This window comes from Musca domestica, unplaced genomic scaffold (genome assembly GCF_030504385.1).
Source record: "Musca domestica strain aabys unplaced genomic scaffold, Musca_domestica.polishedcontigs.V.1.1 9, whole genome shotgun sequence".
NCBI lineage: Eukaryota > Metazoa > Arthropoda > Insecta > Diptera > Muscidae > Musca > Musca domestica.
In genome coordinates this window covers 22609491-22627368 of record NW_026712435.1, presented here as the reverse complement: position 1 = coordinate 22627368, position 17878 = coordinate 22609491, and the positions used below count along the sequence as shown (strand labels likewise).

The following is a 17878-nucleotide window of genomic DNA, read 5'->3' as shown; positions in this document are numbered from 1 at the left end:
AATAGGACATTTACTAGTTTTCCTGTGTATATAGAAGCATTTAAAAATACGTCTTTTAAATGCATCATTTTTTTTTCATTCAAAGGTCTTAGATCTTTCAAACGACCCGTCGTCTGGGCAATCAAGCCTGCGCATAAGTGCTTCATCTTCCACCGCTTTTGGGTTAGGTTAAATATTAAACGAAAACTTTTTCAAACAATTGGTGTCTTTTGAAATTATGTGTTCTCAGTGAGAATTTGTTTTGAAGTTCTCGCATTTCACTAAACCCCTTAAACACCCCAATCTTTTGGTTTTCTCCATATCAACCCTCATATAGCATACACCTTTTTTTTCATTCGACATATTCGAAAGCTTATGGTTAGTTGTCAAACACCCTAATTTGTAACAAAACCAACAAATGCGATTTATGCCTATTGCATTGAATACCGAATTGTTGTTTTTTTTTGGCATTCAGGGTGTTTTAACTGGGCGTAACTGAATAATTTTTCGACTACAAGTTGTAAATGTCTGTTTTAAGGCGAAAGTGAAGAATTGCAATGAAAAGGAAGGTTATATAATGCAATTGTTTGGCAATTTAATGTCTACAGGTCTTAAGGAAATAACTATTTTTACCTGTCTTTTGTTGATAAACTTGGTACACTTTCTAGAACTTTAACAGCAATCGATTGCTATTAGCTCTAACGATTTTCAGTAGGTCTTCTACAGGCCATTGATGGCACTTCTAGCGTCCTCGCAGATCACCACACTGTCAATTACATCAATTTCTACTTAAAATCAATTACATTTTTTCTAAATACAGGGTGAGATAAAAAAAAACTGCAACAATGTCAAAAGCCATATTTTTTTAAAAATATTTTTGAATAAAAGCAAAAAATGGCGGAAATAGCATCAAGTTGTAGAATAAGTGTAGATTTGTTCGAATTGGTACGAATTATGGCCTTTGGCACGAATTATGGCCTTCAAACGTCCAATGAAACCGTCACACGCTGCCCGAATGTTGCTCTGCGGTATTTTGGCCCATTCCCGGCAAAGCGCTTGCTTGAGGTGATCGACACTTTGTTATTTTTTTGGGTCAACCTTGCTTTCCAAAATACTCCAGACACTATAGTCCAACGGATTGGTATCCGGATATTTTGTTGACCATTGTGCGCTGTAAATGAAGCGCGGAACCTCATTTTGTAACTATTCTTGGGTGGCGCGTGCTAAGTACGATGGTGCTGAGTCCTGTTGGTATGTCCAAGGTCTGCGGTCAAAATGTTTGCGTGCCCAAGGCTTTAATACACCCTCCAGAATATTTTTGCGATAATACTCGGCATTTATTATGATGCCATGGTCGATTAATACAAGCGGAGAGCGACCATCGGCTGTTATGGCGGCCCACACCATCACCATGGTTGGCGTTTGAGTTCTGATGGCCAACCGAAGGTGCACATTTTCAGCTGACCTCTTTGGCAAGTAAACACGATTATTTTGTTTGTTTACAAACTGCTGGACAAAGAATGTTTACGCATCGGAGAAACCCAAATTCAGCAGTTCACCTCATTCGGCCAAGCGAAACAATTCTTTAGCCCTTTTGAATCTATTTTCTTTCTGTTGCGGTGTAAGTTCTTGCAATTTTTGGAATTTCAATGGCTTTACCCCGAGCTCATTTTTCAACATTTGCCGAATGGAATATTGCGATATGTTCAGCTCACAAGCCATTTTTCAGCCACTACGACGCGGGTTTCGATTAAGTCGCTTCTTTACTTTTCGGACCATTTCTGCTGATGTTGCTGTTTTCTTCCGTCCACTTCCTTGACGTTGGGCTACGCTACCAATATCACGGTCGGACGAGCGATGGTACGAGACAGAAAAGATTTATTCACATTTAAATGCTGGAGTGCTCTAACGATGGCCACTTGTGGTTTTCCAGCCAAATATAAAGAAATCACACTATCACGCTTGAATTCCATCACAAATAACTTTTTTCCTGGAAAATTCTCACCAAAATGCTTTGGTACGCTTGTAGACAATATAATGAGCTGTCATTGGAATATTTTTAACAGCTGTCGGACGAGTGATTTAGAAATGAGGGCAATCTGAAGTTGTTTGCTGTGTTTTTCATCTCACCCTGTAGTGTAGCACTTATTTAAACAAGTAACGGCTGTGCGGAATTTAGGGTATTCTCAAGATTTGGATCAGTACCTTCAACCAAAGTGATTGTTATTCAGTACTTTTGGCTCTCGGGAACTGTAAGCATTCGTGTCAAAACTGTCCAAAATCGTATGAATGATAGATTCAAATTTCTTTCAGATTTCTAGAAGATTTCTGTGTGATTTTTATACCCTCCACCTTGGAAAGGAGGGTATATTAACTTTGTCATTCCGTTTGTAACATCCTTAAATATTCGTCGTAGACCCCATAAAGTATATATATTCATAATCAGCATAAAATTCTAAGTCGATTTAACGATGTCCGCTGTCTGTCTGTCTGTCCGTCTGTCTGTCTGTCTGTCTGTTTGTTGAAATCACGATACAGCCCACATTATTTGACGTATAGCGCCAAAATTTAGCAGAGCAATTGGTATTATGTCTAGGATGGTTGGTATTGAAAATGAGATATATCGGTCCACGTTCTGGTATAGTCCCCATATAACGGTACCTCTCGATATTCGGTATTTTGATGATTTATGCCACATTATTTAACGGATTTGTCTGAAAATTGGTATTTGTAGGTCATAACGGGTCCCTGTATGTGTGGCAAAACATAGCATGTATAGGTCCACGTTTTGGTATAGCCTTCATATAATGGTACCTCCCGATATTCGATATTTTGATTATTTTTGCCACAGTTTTTAACGGATTTGTCTAAAAATTGGTATTTGTTGGTCATAATGAGTTCCAGCTCCGGTGGCGAAACATTGCATGTATGGGTCCATGATTTGGTATAGCCCCCATATAACGGTACCTCCCGATATTCGGTATTTTGATGGTTTTTGCAACATTTTTTCACTGATTTGTGTAAAAATTGGTATTTGTGAGTCATAATGGGTCCTAGTTCGTGTGGCGAAACATTGTATGTATAGGTCCACGTTTTGGTATAGTCCCCATATAACGGTAGCTCCCAATATTCGGTATTTTGATGATTTTTGACTGATTTTTTCACGAATTTCACTGAAAATTTGGTAGTTGTAGATCATAATGGGTCCCAGTTCGTGTGCCGAGTCATTGTAATTATAGGTCCACGTTTTGGTATAGCCCCCATATAACGGTACCTCCCGATATTCGGTAATTTGATGATTTTTGCCCCTTTTTTTCACGTATTTGTCTGAAAATTGGTATTTGTAGGTCATAATGGGTTCTAGCTCCGTTGGCGGAACCTTGCATGTGTAGGTCCACGATTTGGTAGAGCCCACATATAACGGTACCTCCCGATATTCGGCATTTTAATGGTTTTTGCCACATTTCTTCTAATGTTTCCTTTACCCTAAGGTGGAGGGTATTAAAAGTTTGGCCCGGCCGAACTTAATGTTTTTTTACTAGTTTTTTTGTAATTTTATCATTTATTTTGATATGATTTTTTATACTAAAACTAATGCAATCCGTACAAATGTTGCAAGTTTTTATTAATTAGACAATTCTTATTCTTCGAAATGGTTTCTTTGTATTTTTCCGAACATGTTCAGGAGTGCAAACAAAAAGTAAAATTTTCTTCTTGTTTTCTCAAAGAAAACTGTATGAGATTACAAAATTTATTTTTTTGTTCCTTTACTTCTAAGAGAATTCAGGGGCTGTGTGCCTTTTAACTTGCGATTATATATTTGTCATACCCTTAACCAGGGCTTAAATGGAAGATCTCGAGGAGTACTATCCCAAATGATTTCTGATAATCGATTGTTTTCAGTATTAACCATTAAATGCGACCATTAAAAAAAATGGACAGACAGAGTGACGGATATGCGCGAATCGACTTAGAATGTGATTCTATGGAGATCATCAAAAGGAACTATGGATAGGTCCCTCTCTTTTCCTTCAGTGTGTTACAAACAAATGCACAAAGACATCATTTCCTCTTTCACAATATGATGAAGGGTACAAATACAAAGAGTACTGGCAAGAGTAGATTATGCTCGATTTCAAGCTGATTTTAATTTCACTAAAAAATGAGAATAGCCTTCTTGCTCCTTTTCGAGTGTCATAGAAAAATAGAGTATATTCGATTTATTTTTTATTTAACTCGCAGTACTAATTCCGCTCTAATTTTAGGAAAGAGTGAAACTCCTCGCCAATTGAAATAAGTGCTAATTTCGTTTCAGATTTAGATATAACTCCCTCAGATATCTTCATCGAGTTCTCGTTTACTGTGCGTTCAAGTTCCGGTTAAAATAAAATCTGCCAGATTTCGATTCATATATGGCTATATTTATGCTTATTCAAAGTTTGAAATTTAGATGCCCGTGAAGATAAATTTTAAAATATAAATGCAAAGACACAAGTCACTTGTATTTTGTGTTGGTGCGCAAGGGGTTAATTGAAAAATAGTTTTTTTTAATATTAATGATTTTCACCATTTTTTTTTGATAAATCAACGTATTTTTAAATTAATTTAAATTAAATGAATTAATTAAATTAATTTAACAGGAAAATGACACAATTTCCCGACGAGGACGAATAACCAAAGTGGTGTTGGCGGTAGGGAAACTGCTTGGAAAATGCTGAATTGCATTATCTGAAATCAGTGGGGAATAAAAATAATATAGCCAGAAAGTACTCCTCGAGACCTTTCATTTAAGACCCGCCTGAATGACGCAGCTAGCATAGTTTTTGTGCAATTCAGCATTTTTCAGGCAGTTTCCCTACCGCCAACACCACTCTGGTTATTCGTCCTCGTCGGGAAATTGTGTCATTTTCCTGTTAAATTAATTTAATTTAAATTAATTTAAAAATACGTTGATTTATCAAAAAAAAAAAAAAAAAAATGGTAAAAATAATTAATATTAAAAAAAAAAATAATTTTTCAATTAACCCCTTGCGGGCATATTAAAGGCTTGAAGTCATTATACTGCTCTCTCTACAGTATTTTGTCTTTCCTCAAGTACGACCTCATTTCATTTGTTAGTTGGTGTATCACTTAAACATCCGGTAATCCGTGCGGATGTCAACGATGGCCCTCGTTGTGTCATTGATAGTTTTCGGGTTCATGTCAACGGTAACTTGTTTACAAATAATCAGGAAATGTGTGTTCTCCGTCGCTTAACACACCTATCGAGCTAGACCATTCTCGGTTCGAAAAGAAAAGTAACAAATTTCCTCTCGAAAAGTGCATGCGGTTGCGTACATTATTTTCTATACTTAGTTGGGGGATTATTTTAAAACTCCATTCTTAGTTGTAGGTGGATGGGTATGGATGTGCGTGTGTGTGTGTGTGTGCGGTAATTCCAGCTAAAGTTGCCATTGCCACTGCAGTAACAAGAAAAAACCACACAAACAGCCAATCTGTCAATATACCAAGTGGGTTAGGTAGGTGGGGTATGGTAGCAGACTTGCGGGATGATTATGGTGTGAAAACGATTCTTCAAAAACAATGCAATTGTGTGTCGCCACAAATGTGTATGTTTACAAAAAAGGGAGACATATACATACACATGGAGAGCCTAACGACAATTTTATTTATTTATTTTCCTCGTTTTTTTTTTTTTTGGTTTTTGTTTAAATCCACTTTTACTCATTATGCCTTTTATCGTCTTTGGTTTACTGATAAAAATAGGGAGGGGGTGTGATGGAGTTTTGAGAATGTGTGGTTTACATTTTTGGCAGGTAAATGAGTTTCCTTAATTGTTGTTGGAAATTCGACGTACAATAACTCCAAATTTAGTTTTTATGTATGTATGTAGTATGGAACCATATTTGGCAATTGTCATCAGGGGGTGGGTGGGTTGTTTGTGGAGTAAAAAGTTCTGTGTTGTAGTAAAAAAAAAACGTAGAAAATTGAAATGTATCCCCAGTTGACAGTTGGAACCCATAATCGAATGAAGTTGCATAGGAAAGTAACAGTCGGTTTGCCTTATATTTTTCGTACAATTAGAGCACACTTTCCAAAACCATACCTCAATTCCAGATACCCACAGAGACTTTAATATTAAATTTGTGGATTCCGGTTATATTCCTTCACACGATACCAAATTTAGTACTTTTCGTACAAATATTTCCAAACCACTGCCAAATCTCATAAACAGACACCTCAAGTAATCTGCATATCGAATTTCAGATTTTTATCTCTATCCGTTCACCCGATTAAAATATAGTACCATTTACCACTTTTCGTACAATTATAACACACATTTTCGAAACAACCTCCCCAATACTAAATTTCAGATTTCAAGCACAATCTGTTCACCCAATACGTACGAATTTCCAAAAGTTCCTACGTTCCCCAATCTTATACTCCAACAGAAATCTTAATTCCAAATTTCTGGATTATAGCCCTTTTGGTTCACACAAACTCAAATTTAGTACAGATAAGTACGAATTTCCAATACTTCCTACATAGTACAGATAAGTACGAATTTTCAAAACTTCTTACATATTCCAATCCTGCATTCCAAATTTCCAAAATTGGTTCACTACTATTCCAATTTGTACAATTGATAGTACTATTGAGTACTCAAAAGTACATATTTCCATAACAACCTGCATCATGCAATCCAATAGAAATCGTATTACCCAATATCAGTATTCCAGCCCTATCGGTTGTTCTTTATTTAGGTACTATTTAGTACAAATATGTACCAATTTCCAATGCTTCCTACATAACACAATTCTACTCTCCCACAGTAACCTCAATTCAAAAGTTCAGCATTCCATCCTTATCGGTTCGCCTAAACACAAATTGTATAAAATTTAGTACCATATAGTACAGTACGAGTTTCCCAAACTTCCTACATAAACCAATTCCACACTCCAGCAGTAGTCTTACTTCCAAATTACAATATTTCAGCTCTATCGGTTCATCTAAAGTGTACCAAATTTAGTACATTTTAGTACATATAATTACAAAACTGCTTACATATACTCCGACAGTAATTTTATTTCCAATTTTTTTGGATACAAACTCTATTCGTTCACCCAAATCCAAATTGTATCTAGTTTAGTACCATTTATTAAGTACACAATTTTCATAACTACCTACATTATACATTCGAATAGAAATCTCATTTTCAAATTTCGGTATTACAACCCTACCAGTTTAACCAAAATTTAGGCTGTACCAAATGTAGTACCATTTAGTACACATAAGAACGAATATCCAAAACTACCTACATTCCTCAGTCCGGAAATGCAATAGTTATCCTATTTCTAAATTCCTGAATTCCAGCTCTATCGGTTCTCCCAAATCGGAATTGTACCAAATTTAATAACGTTTCGAAACTTTCCTTCATATCCCAATCCTATACTCCGCCACTAATGTTACTTTCAAATTTTAGGATTCCAGTTCCATCCTTCTCTCCAATTGTACAGAATTAAGTACCATTCAGTACTTTTCGTATACATGAGTACACACCTCCAAATCAACCTCCTTACATCGACTCTACTCCCCAACCGTGATTCTCATTTCAAATTTCAAGTTGTTAGCTCTAACCGTTCACATGATACGAAATGGTACCAAATGTAGTAAATTTTAGTACTTTTCGTACACTTGTAAAGCGAATTTAGAGCTAGGAATTTATAATGTTGGTATTGGAGTCATGGTTGTGGGTAGGTTTGCTATAAAGATGTAAATTTGGAAATACGTACTAAAAATGTACGAATAGTGCCAAACGGTACTAAATTTTGGTATTTGGAGAAGGAAGGATTGACAGCTCTGGTAAATCAAAATTTGGTAGTACGATCGCTTTTTGTGCGGTGGGGTCAATATATGGAGGTGGATTTGGAACTACGTATGAATAAAGTTACGAAAAGTACGAAATGGTATTAAAAGTTGGTATTTGAGAAAGAGCTCCAAATTTGAAATGAGAATCATCGTTGTTGTGTAGAAAAAACGAACTAAAGTGTTATTAGAAATTCAAATAATAAGTGGACAAAATTAAGAATAATGGTATCCAGAGGTGGTTTTGGAAAAGTGTACTGAGTGTAAGCACGGTACAAAATGGTACTAAATTTGGGACAATATGATTTTAGAATATAATTTTGGAATATTAAAATTTAGTATAGAAATTGGTCGTAACGGAAATTCGTACAAGAAGTGTACGAAAAGTACAAAGTTTTACTTAATTTGACATAAAATGTAGGACTAGAACTGTAATTATGCATTTTAGTATAAGGGCATCCCTGGGAATGCGAAGCGTTGAAATAGAAATGTGAATTCGGAAATGTTTTCGTTACGCATTGTACGAAAAGTACTTAGTGGTACTAAATGTTATATAGGGTGTAGGAAAAAAAGCTAGATTTGTGAATATTGGCATAGGCTGAGAGTGTAGCTTTTAGATAAGGAGAAGAATTTGGAAATCCGTATCATTATCGGTACGAAATGTCCTAAATTTCACATGAGTGTACGAATAGAGCTCAACTAAGGAATTTTGCTATGTCGGTAAGATTAGATAATGGGCAGTTGTTGAAAATGTGTGTTCGAAATTTGCAAGAAGGTACTAGATTTTTTATCGTTGGTTTTGAGCGACTAAACCAGTAATTGTGTGTATGAAGGGTTGATTATTAAAACAGAATGGTGTTATTTGTACGTCCCTGTGGTGTAGGGTATCATATAGTCGCCTCTGCACGACTTTTGTCTTTTCCCTCGTGGTTTTTGCTGTTAACTTTGTCTTTGTCATTCTCTCCCAATTTGCATTTTTGAAGACAATCGAACTCGAACTCGTAATTTTATAAGATTCAGCATTTTACTCCTTTGTGGTAGAAGGAGTAGACCGATGTTGTTCATCCCCAAATGCGATCTAGGTTTGATTGGAATATTACCATGTAACAAGTTTGGATGAAACCGAATACTCCCTTCGAGAGTAATGTAATCCTATTTATATGTAATCCTATTTTTTGCCTGATTTTTTTTTTGTTACTCAGAAACTATTTTCTACACTTTCTTTCCATCCCTCGTTCCTATTTATCACTTGACAATGGATTTAAAATCTTTTTGTTTATTATTTTTGTCTTTTTATTTTGCTTTTTGGTGGATAAAAGAAATTTTTCTTGCTATTTGTTTAGGTTTCCTTTTGTGGATTATTTTCTTTTAGTTGTCAACCCCTTCCCCTTCTTTCTTTCTCCATTTGCCAAACATAATAAATCCCCATTTAGGGATATTACGTCTTGCGTACGTGTTAAAATTTGTTGACTGAATTTTTTAGATGCAATTGTATTGGTTAGCTTCTTCCAGTTGTTTGTGTTTTTTTTTTCATTGTTCCTTCGCAGCATTTGGGCTTGGTTTCTTCCGAATATTGTGTCATTGCACTCGTTGTACATATGTGCACTGAAGAGATGTGACTCTGTTTGCTGGGTGGTGTGAAGGAAAAATATGCAGACTTCGGCACTTGAGTTGTGGTCGTATGTGCAACATTGGGTCTAGGTTCTAAAAATTACCGCCAACATTTTTATACCCTACACCACAAGGTGGTCAGGGTATTATGTCTTTGTGCATTTGTTTGTAACAGGCAAAAGGAAACGAGATAGACCCACAGTTCCTTTTGATGATCTGCATAGAATCACTTTCTGAGTTTATTTATGCATGTCAGTCCGTCTGTCCGTCCGTCCGTCCGTCCGTCCGTCCGTCTGTCCATGTACTCTTGTGAACAAAATGCAGGTCGCATTTATTATCCGTTAGAGATGAAATTTTGCAAACAACATTTGTTTGGCCCAAGGACGAACCCTATTGAAATTGGAGATAATCGGTAAAAATTTAGATATAGCTCCCATATATATCTTCGTCCGATTTGCCTTTTATTGTGCACCAAACGTGTAATATCAGCCCGAATAGTATGGAATTTTGCACATACAACCAAATTAGGCCTCAAAATAAGTAAGCCAAATTTGATCGAAATCGGTTCAGATATAGCTATAGCTCCCATATATATTGTTCATCCGATTTGTTATTTTTGTCCTCCGCAGCCGTAATATGCACTCTGTAACAACAATATTTGGGGAAATATATCAAATGCAGCTCAGAAATACCCGTGCTAAATGTTATCGAGATCGGTTCAGATTTGGATATAGCTCCCATATATAACTTCGTCCGATTTACCTTTTATTGTGCACCAAAATTATAATATTTTCCAAATGGGATGGAATTGGGCACATACGACCGAATTGAGTCTGGAAGATGGTATGCCATATTTGGTGAAGATCGGTTCAGATATAGCTATAGCTCCCATATATATTGTTCATCCGATTTATTGTATTTGTTACCCACAGCCGTAATATGCACTCCGTAACAACGATATTCAGGGAAATATATCAAATACAGCTCAGAAATATCTTTGCCAAATTTTATCGAGATAGGTTCAGATTTGGATATAGTTCCCATATATATTTTTATCCGATTTCAAATTAATTTCGCACCAAATGGGCAATACAAGTCCGAATTTAAAAGATACAAATGCTTCGGCATATTTAGTCCTTTGAATTTTAAATTATAATTATAATCATAGCGTGTATGATTGAATTCTCCCATAAAAACTTTTAATTGTTATGCGGAGCTCTACTAAATTAGCAAAGTGGTGTAGGGTATCATAAAATCGGCCCGCCCGACTTTAGGACTTTCTTTACTGGTTTTTGTTTATCAAAGTCTTTGTATATTGTTTGGTGACTAAAAATCCAAAAAGGCCATCATTAGCCTATCTTCTTACCCTTGCCAGGAATGCATTTGTTAAAAGATTGTTGAGACACACCCATTTTAATTTGTCTTTTTGATAAAAAAAATGACGATTGGGGAACGCGGCCATTCTAAATTGGAAATAGAAAAGAGAGAGAAAGGGAGAGAGAAAATTTAGCCTCGAGATTCAAGTTTCCTTCTATATAACCATATTTCAGATATCGGCAATTTTGTGAAGAGGTTGCTAGTTGCCTCTATGACTTATTGTGCAATAGCGGTTCTCTCTTTTACGCCTTGGAAAAAATGCCAAACAAGAAAAGATAAAGAATCCTAATATAACTCTATTCCTAACATCGGGAGTCTTATGTATCCTATAGCCATAGATCATTAATCTTAAACCGTAAAAGTTATATTTGTTTTATTCTTTGCCACGACTTTTATAATATATTTACCTTTCTGTCTATTTTTATTTAATTTCAGGATCCTGCTGGTATATTCGAACTTATCGAAGTCGTCGGTAATGGCACTTATGGTCAAGTCTATAAGGTAAGTAGAGATTGATAATTTTTTTAACATAAAGAAAGAATACCATGTCGGGTATTTAAATTCCTAAAAATTGAAGTCGACTTATATCATTTGATACGGTCAAAATGTGTTGGCTTATTGAAATAAAGATTTTAGGCCATGGGTTTCTTTGGTCGAAATTCGTTTTAGGATATTTGAAGTCGATCTAGGCGATTCCGTCTGGCTGGCTGGCTGGTGATAACTCCCGAAGGCAGTATCGCATTTGATGCAAACTTGGTACATCGAAATACTATTTTCAAACTTAGATCGAGTTTGGTGATGGGCAATATCGGTTTACTCCTTCTGCTTCAAAAGCTCAAAATTTTCATAAAACATAATTTACATTATTGAACAAGAGAGGATCATTCAATTTTATGCACATTTTGCAAACCTCAATATTTGTATTAGTGCTACCTACGTCAGGTGCAAAAAAATGGACAATATCGGCCCATTCCATCATGTACCTCCCAAAGCTTCAAAATTTTAAATAAATTTAACTCTCATAAAATACAAAATAAACACCCGATTCTCCTCAAATTTCACACATCACAATATTTATACTAACATAAGATCAGCGGTATAGATGGAGTATAACGGACTGCTTCTTCCGGTAATTCCGCCACAACCGGCAAAAATTAAAAAAAAAAAAACGTTGACTCCCATAAAATGCGAATAAAGCATTGGACTCTCTTCAAATTTCACACATTCCAAGATTTTTATTTACACAATATCGAGTGTAAAGATGGTAGCTTGGGCCCACCTCTTCTGGTACCTCCCCCTCAATGAGTCACAATTTTAAATCTCTCATAATTTGCGATTCTGACGTGAATATGGAATTTATCAGTCCATTCCTTTTTGTGCAGAAACAGACAATACAGGTTTACCTCATCCAGGACCTCCGCCACAAAGGGTCAATATTTTGAATTATCATAACTCTTAAAAATGTGAAATAAGAGTCCGATTGTCTTTAAATTTCGCACATCCCAATAATTCTAGCAACACAAGCTCTTAGGCGAAGACAGATCCACAAAGGGTCAATATTTTTAATAATTATAATAATTGCAACATTTGATTATCTTCGAAGTTCGCACATCTCAATATTTCTATTAACACAAGAACTGGTGTAAATATGGAATATATCTGATGACTCCTTTTGTGCACATCAAAGGGCCAACATTTTGGTTACTTATAACACTTATAATATGCGATTACTCTTAAACTATGTATATCTTACCTTTTGATACCTCCCCCACAAGGGGGCAACATTTTAAATAAGTCAAGTTTCATCAAATTGAATGCAGGGTGAGATAAAAAAAATGCAAGCAACTTCAGACTGCTGTCATTCCTAAGCCACTCATCCGAAAGCGGTTAAAATTATTCCAGTGACAGCTCATTATATTGTTTACAAGCGTACAAAAGCATTTTGGTGAGAATTTTCCAGAAAAGAAGTTATTCGTCATGGAATTCAAGCGTAATAGTGTGATTTCTTCATATTTGTTTGGAAAACCACAATTTCTCCAGCATTTAAATGTGAATAAATTTTTTGTGTCTCGTACCATCGCTCGTTACCGTGATACTGGTATCGTTGCCCGACGTCAAGGAAGTTGACGGAAGAAAACAGCAGAAATGGTTTGAAAAGTAAAGAAGCGACTTGATCGAAACCTGCGTCGCAATATTCCATTCGGCAAATATTGAAAAATGAGCTCGGGCCATTGAAATTCCAAAATGTGCAAGAACTTACACCGCAACGGAAAGAAAATAGACTCAAAAGAGCTAAAGAGTTGCTTCGCTTGGCCGAAAGTGGTGAACTGCCGAATTTGGTTTTCTCCGATGAGATAACATTCGTTATCCAGCAGTTTGTATACAAACAAATTTATCGTGTTTGCATGCCAAAGAGGCTGAACATGTGCACCTTCGGTTGGCCACCAGAATTCAAGCGCCGGCCATGGTGATGGTGTGGGCCGCCATAACAGCCGATGGTCGCTTTCCGCTCGAATCAATCGACCGTGGCATCAGAATAAATGCCGAATATTATCGCGAAAATATTCTGGAGGGTGTATTAAAGCCTTGGGGACGCAAACATTTTGGCCGCAGACCTTGGGGTTTCCAACAGGACTCAGCACCACCCAAGAATGGTTACAAAATGAGATTACTCGCTTCATTTCCAGCACACAATGGCCACCAAAATCTCCGGATACCCATCCGTTGGACTATTGTGTCTGGAGTATTTTGGAAAGCAAGGTTGACACTAAAAAATACTAAATTGTCGATCACTTCAAGCAAGCGCTTCGCCGGGAATGGGCCAAAATACCGCTGCGTAACGTTCGGGCATCGTGTGACGGTTTTATGAACGTTTGAAGGCCATAATTCGGGCCAAAGGCGACCAATTCGAACAGATCTAAATTTATTCTAAAACTTGATGCTATTTCCGACATTTTTTGCATTCATTCAACAAAATATAAAAATTATGGCGTTTGACTTTGTTGCAGTTTTTTTTATGTCATCCTGTATTGTAGTTTTCCGTACAAATCTCAAATTTACAAAGAAATCGCCCAGAATAAAAGATTTAAACATGAGTAGTACTTCCCGACCTTATAGGAAACGACAATTTCAGATTAAAGAATTTTTCGAATTTTCTGATAAATTTTTATTCAATTTGAGGGAAATTACAGATAAAAGAGTCCACTGAACAGTAACTAAGAATGAAAGGCTTCCAGGAAAGGCCTCCAGGAGTACTTTCCGAATATACGGACCTTATAGGCAAAAAGAATTTTAGACTTAGGTATTTTTCGAATTTTCTTAAAAATTATCGCTCAATTTGAGAGAAATTACAGGTCGGTTAATTTGAGGATATTACGAGACCCTTTATTTGTGCCCATCCTCAACACTACTTCATTCTTAGTCTCTGTTTGTGGACCCTTTTATCTGTAATTTTCCTCAAATTGGGCGAAAATTTGTCAGACATTCGCAAAATTATCGCTCAATTTGAGGACCTTATGGGCAAAATGAATTTTAGACTTAGGAATTTTTCGAATTTTCTTAAAAATTATCGCTCAATTTGATGGAAATTACAGGTCGCTTATTTTGAGGAAATTACGAGACCCTTTATTTGTGCCCAGCCTCAACACCGCTTCATTCTTAGTTTCTGTTTGTGGACCCTTTTGTCTGTAATTTCCCTCAAACTGGGTAAAAATTTGTCAGAAAATTCGAAAATTTATCGCTCAATTTGAGGACAATTACAGATCGCTCAAAATTTGAGACCCTTCATTTGTGCCCAGGGTCAGAATTTTTCAGAAAAAAATAAGTTTGGAATTCTTTTTGCCTATAAGGTCCTGATTTTTTTTTTACAACCGATATAAATATGTATATTGAAGTTTAGATGCTAAATGGCGTTCAACGGGTTTCAATTATTAAAAAAATAATTTGGAAAAAAAACACATGTTTCTCTATATACACAATTATCTCACTTTAATTCCTCTCATTTGTAGTAAACATTTAATTTATCTCCTTCTAATCAACATATTGAAAAAAAAACAAAAGAATAGAATTTTTGGTTCAAAAAAAAAAAAAAAAAAAAAAAAAAAAAACAATCCTAACAAAATTAGAATTCATAAATAAATATCGCATGCAATACTTGACACAATGACCCCGCTACTGCGTCGACGACTGTTGCTGCTGGTGTGCTGCTGCTACTGATACTGTTGTTGTTGTTATTGTCGTCGTTGTTGATGCTGCTGCTTCTGCTGCTTGGCTATTGTTCCATTCAACTCCATTGTCTGTTGGAGCATAAAAAGTGAACAACCTAGATTTTCATATTTGCACACATCAAAAACATTCACACTCACACATACACACACAGAGGCACACACACTCCAATACATACACAATGAAAATTTGTTTACTATTCTCTAGTCATCTTGACGATGAGGGTACTCTTTGTTCTATAGAGTGGAGTCGTTTAACTGTTTTTTTTTTTGCTTTTTTCGATATTGTCTTCTCATCTCAGCTCAGCCGCCACTAGGTTTTGTTGCTGTTGCCATTTTTATGCCCCAAAACAACAAGAGCAACAACAGAATCTAAAGCATAAAGAAAATTATCTATTTTTTTTTTTTTTTTGTTATTCGTCTGCTCATGTTCTTGTGTTATCGCCTAGTCTCTATATCATTTCAAAGACCCACAATGAACAGTGTGTAGTACATGGGTTCTCAGCATAAAATTTATAAAAATTATTCCTGTTAGAGGTCTTCTATGGATGAAATGTTTTTCAGAAGACTTCTATTGAAACTACGAGTTTTTAGAGCTTTTTATTCAAATGGCGCCCAATGGGGGGCAACTACATAGAATTGACGTAGGTTCCTTTCTGTAGAAGACATGTCAAAGATTTGGTTACCATCAACCTTTTGGCTACAGAGGTCAATTATCATTTGATACTATCAACATATGCCTCATCGAAATAGTGGTTTTCATCATCTGAGGAGTGTCGGCCAATGACCGTTCGTCTATCAAACCGTGTGTGTTTTTGCGTACGATTACTATGGAAGGTATTTTCCGATTTGGTCCAAACTTGATGCTCCGAAATATTTTTTTTACCAAAATTATATCCATTTCGGAGGTAGATAATATCGATCTACTTCTTCTCGTACATCCACAAAAAATACTTTAAATTTCGCAAAAAACCAAAAAAAAAAATACAAATCTCATATTGAGCGACATTGCTATACATCGTTCTATTTAGACAAGACATATGTCTGGATCGAAAGTGGACTTCTTCCTGCACATCCCCCACAAAAAGTAACAATGTTTTAAACAACAAATGCTCTCTTAAAGTCCGATTTTCTTCAATTTTTTTCAGATACTTTTTTAGTTTTGTCTTTCTTCTGTTGTTTTTGTCGTTATACAGGGTAAGATAAAAAATAACTGCAACAAATTCAAACGCCATTATTTTTAATTTTTTTTTTTTTTAAATTTGATTGAATGAAAACAAAAAAATTCGGAAATGGCATCAAATTTTATGTTTAGATTTTTTCGAATTGCTCACCTTTATGGCCTTCAAACGGCTAATGAAACCGTCACACATTGCCCGAATGTTGCTCTCCGGTATTTTGGCCCATTTCCGGCAAAGCGCTTGCTTGAGATGATCGACATTTTGGTATTTTTTAGTGCTAACCTTGCTTTCCAAAATACTCCAGACACAATAGTCCAACGGATTGGTATCCGGAGATTTTTGTGGCCATTGTGCGCTGGAAATGAAGCGAGGAACCTCATTTTGTAACCATTCTTGAGTGGCACGTGCTGAGTGCGATGGTGTTGAGTCCTGTTGGAATGTCCAAGGTCTTCGGCCAAAATGTTTGCCTGCCCAAGGCTTTAATACACCCTCCATATAATATTCGCTATAATATTCGGCATTTATTCTGATGACACGGTCGATTAATACGAGCGGCTGTTATGGCGGCCCACACCATCACCATGACCGGCGCTTGAATTATGGTGGCCAACCGAAGGTGTACATTTTCAGCTGACCTCTTTGGCAAGTAAACACGATCATTTTGTTTGTTTACAAACTGGGGGACAACGAATTTTTTCTCATCGGAGAAAACAAAATTCGACAGTTCACCACTTTCAGCCAAGCGAAGCAACTCTTAAGCTCCTTTGAGTCTATTTACTTCCTGTTGCGGTGTAAGTTCTTGCACTTTTTGGAATTTCAATGGCTTTACCCCGAGTTAATTTTTCAAAATTTGCCGAATTTTTCAGCTCACGAGCCATTTTTCAGCCACTGCGATGCGGGTTTCGATCAAGTCGCCATTTCTGCTGATGTTGCTGTTTTATTCCGTCCACGTTCTTATCGCCGGGCTAGGGCATCAGTATCACGGTAACGAGCGATGGTACGAGACACAAGCAATTTATTCAAATTTAAATGCTGGTGTGCTCTAGCGATAGCCACTTGTGGTTTTCCAGCCACCTTGAATTGCATCACGAATAACATTTTTTCTGGGAAATTCTCGCCAAAATGCTTTTATTCGTTTTTAAACAATATAATGAGCTGTCACTGGAATAATTTTAACAGCTGTCGGACGAGTGGCTTGGAAATGACAGCAGTCTGATGTTTGTTGCAGTTTTTTCATCTCACCCTGTATATTCTTGATCAGCATAAAATTCTATGTCGATTTAGCGATGTCCGTCCGCCTGTGATAGGTTGATAAAATTTTACTCAATTGTAAATTATGTCTGCACGAAAATGGGCTATGTAGGTCCACCTTTTTGGTATAGCGTCCATATAATCGTACCTCCCTATTTTCGGTATTTTGGTGATTTAAGCTACATTATTCACCTGAAATGTTTGAAATTTGGTATTTGAAGTTCGTAGTATATACTACAGCTTATGACAGAAAATTGTCTGTGCGGGTCCGCGTCTTCGAATAGCCCCTATATAAAGGTAACTTCAGATATTCGGCTTTTTGACGATTTTAGCAACATTACGCACTGAAATCGTTTCAAATTTGGTATTTGAAGTTCGCAATGGATACTA

General features: G+C 36.3%; 1 protein-coding gene across 8 annotated transcripts in view; it reads left to right on the top strand.

The window, feature by feature from the left end:
* Window positions 1–17878, top strand: part of LOC131800417 (serine/threonine-protein kinase mig-15-like) — a 151191-nt gene that overhangs the window by 17411 nt on the left and 115902 nt on the right. For all 8 annotated transcript variants that reach the window (XM_059131896.1, XM_059131897.1, XM_059131899.1 and 5 more), the window contains exon 3: window positions 11269–11334. In XM_059131896.1, the coding sequence (XP_058987879.1) occupies window positions 11269–11334 (66 nt within the window). The remainder of the gene's footprint in view (window positions 1–11268; window positions 11335–17878) is intronic.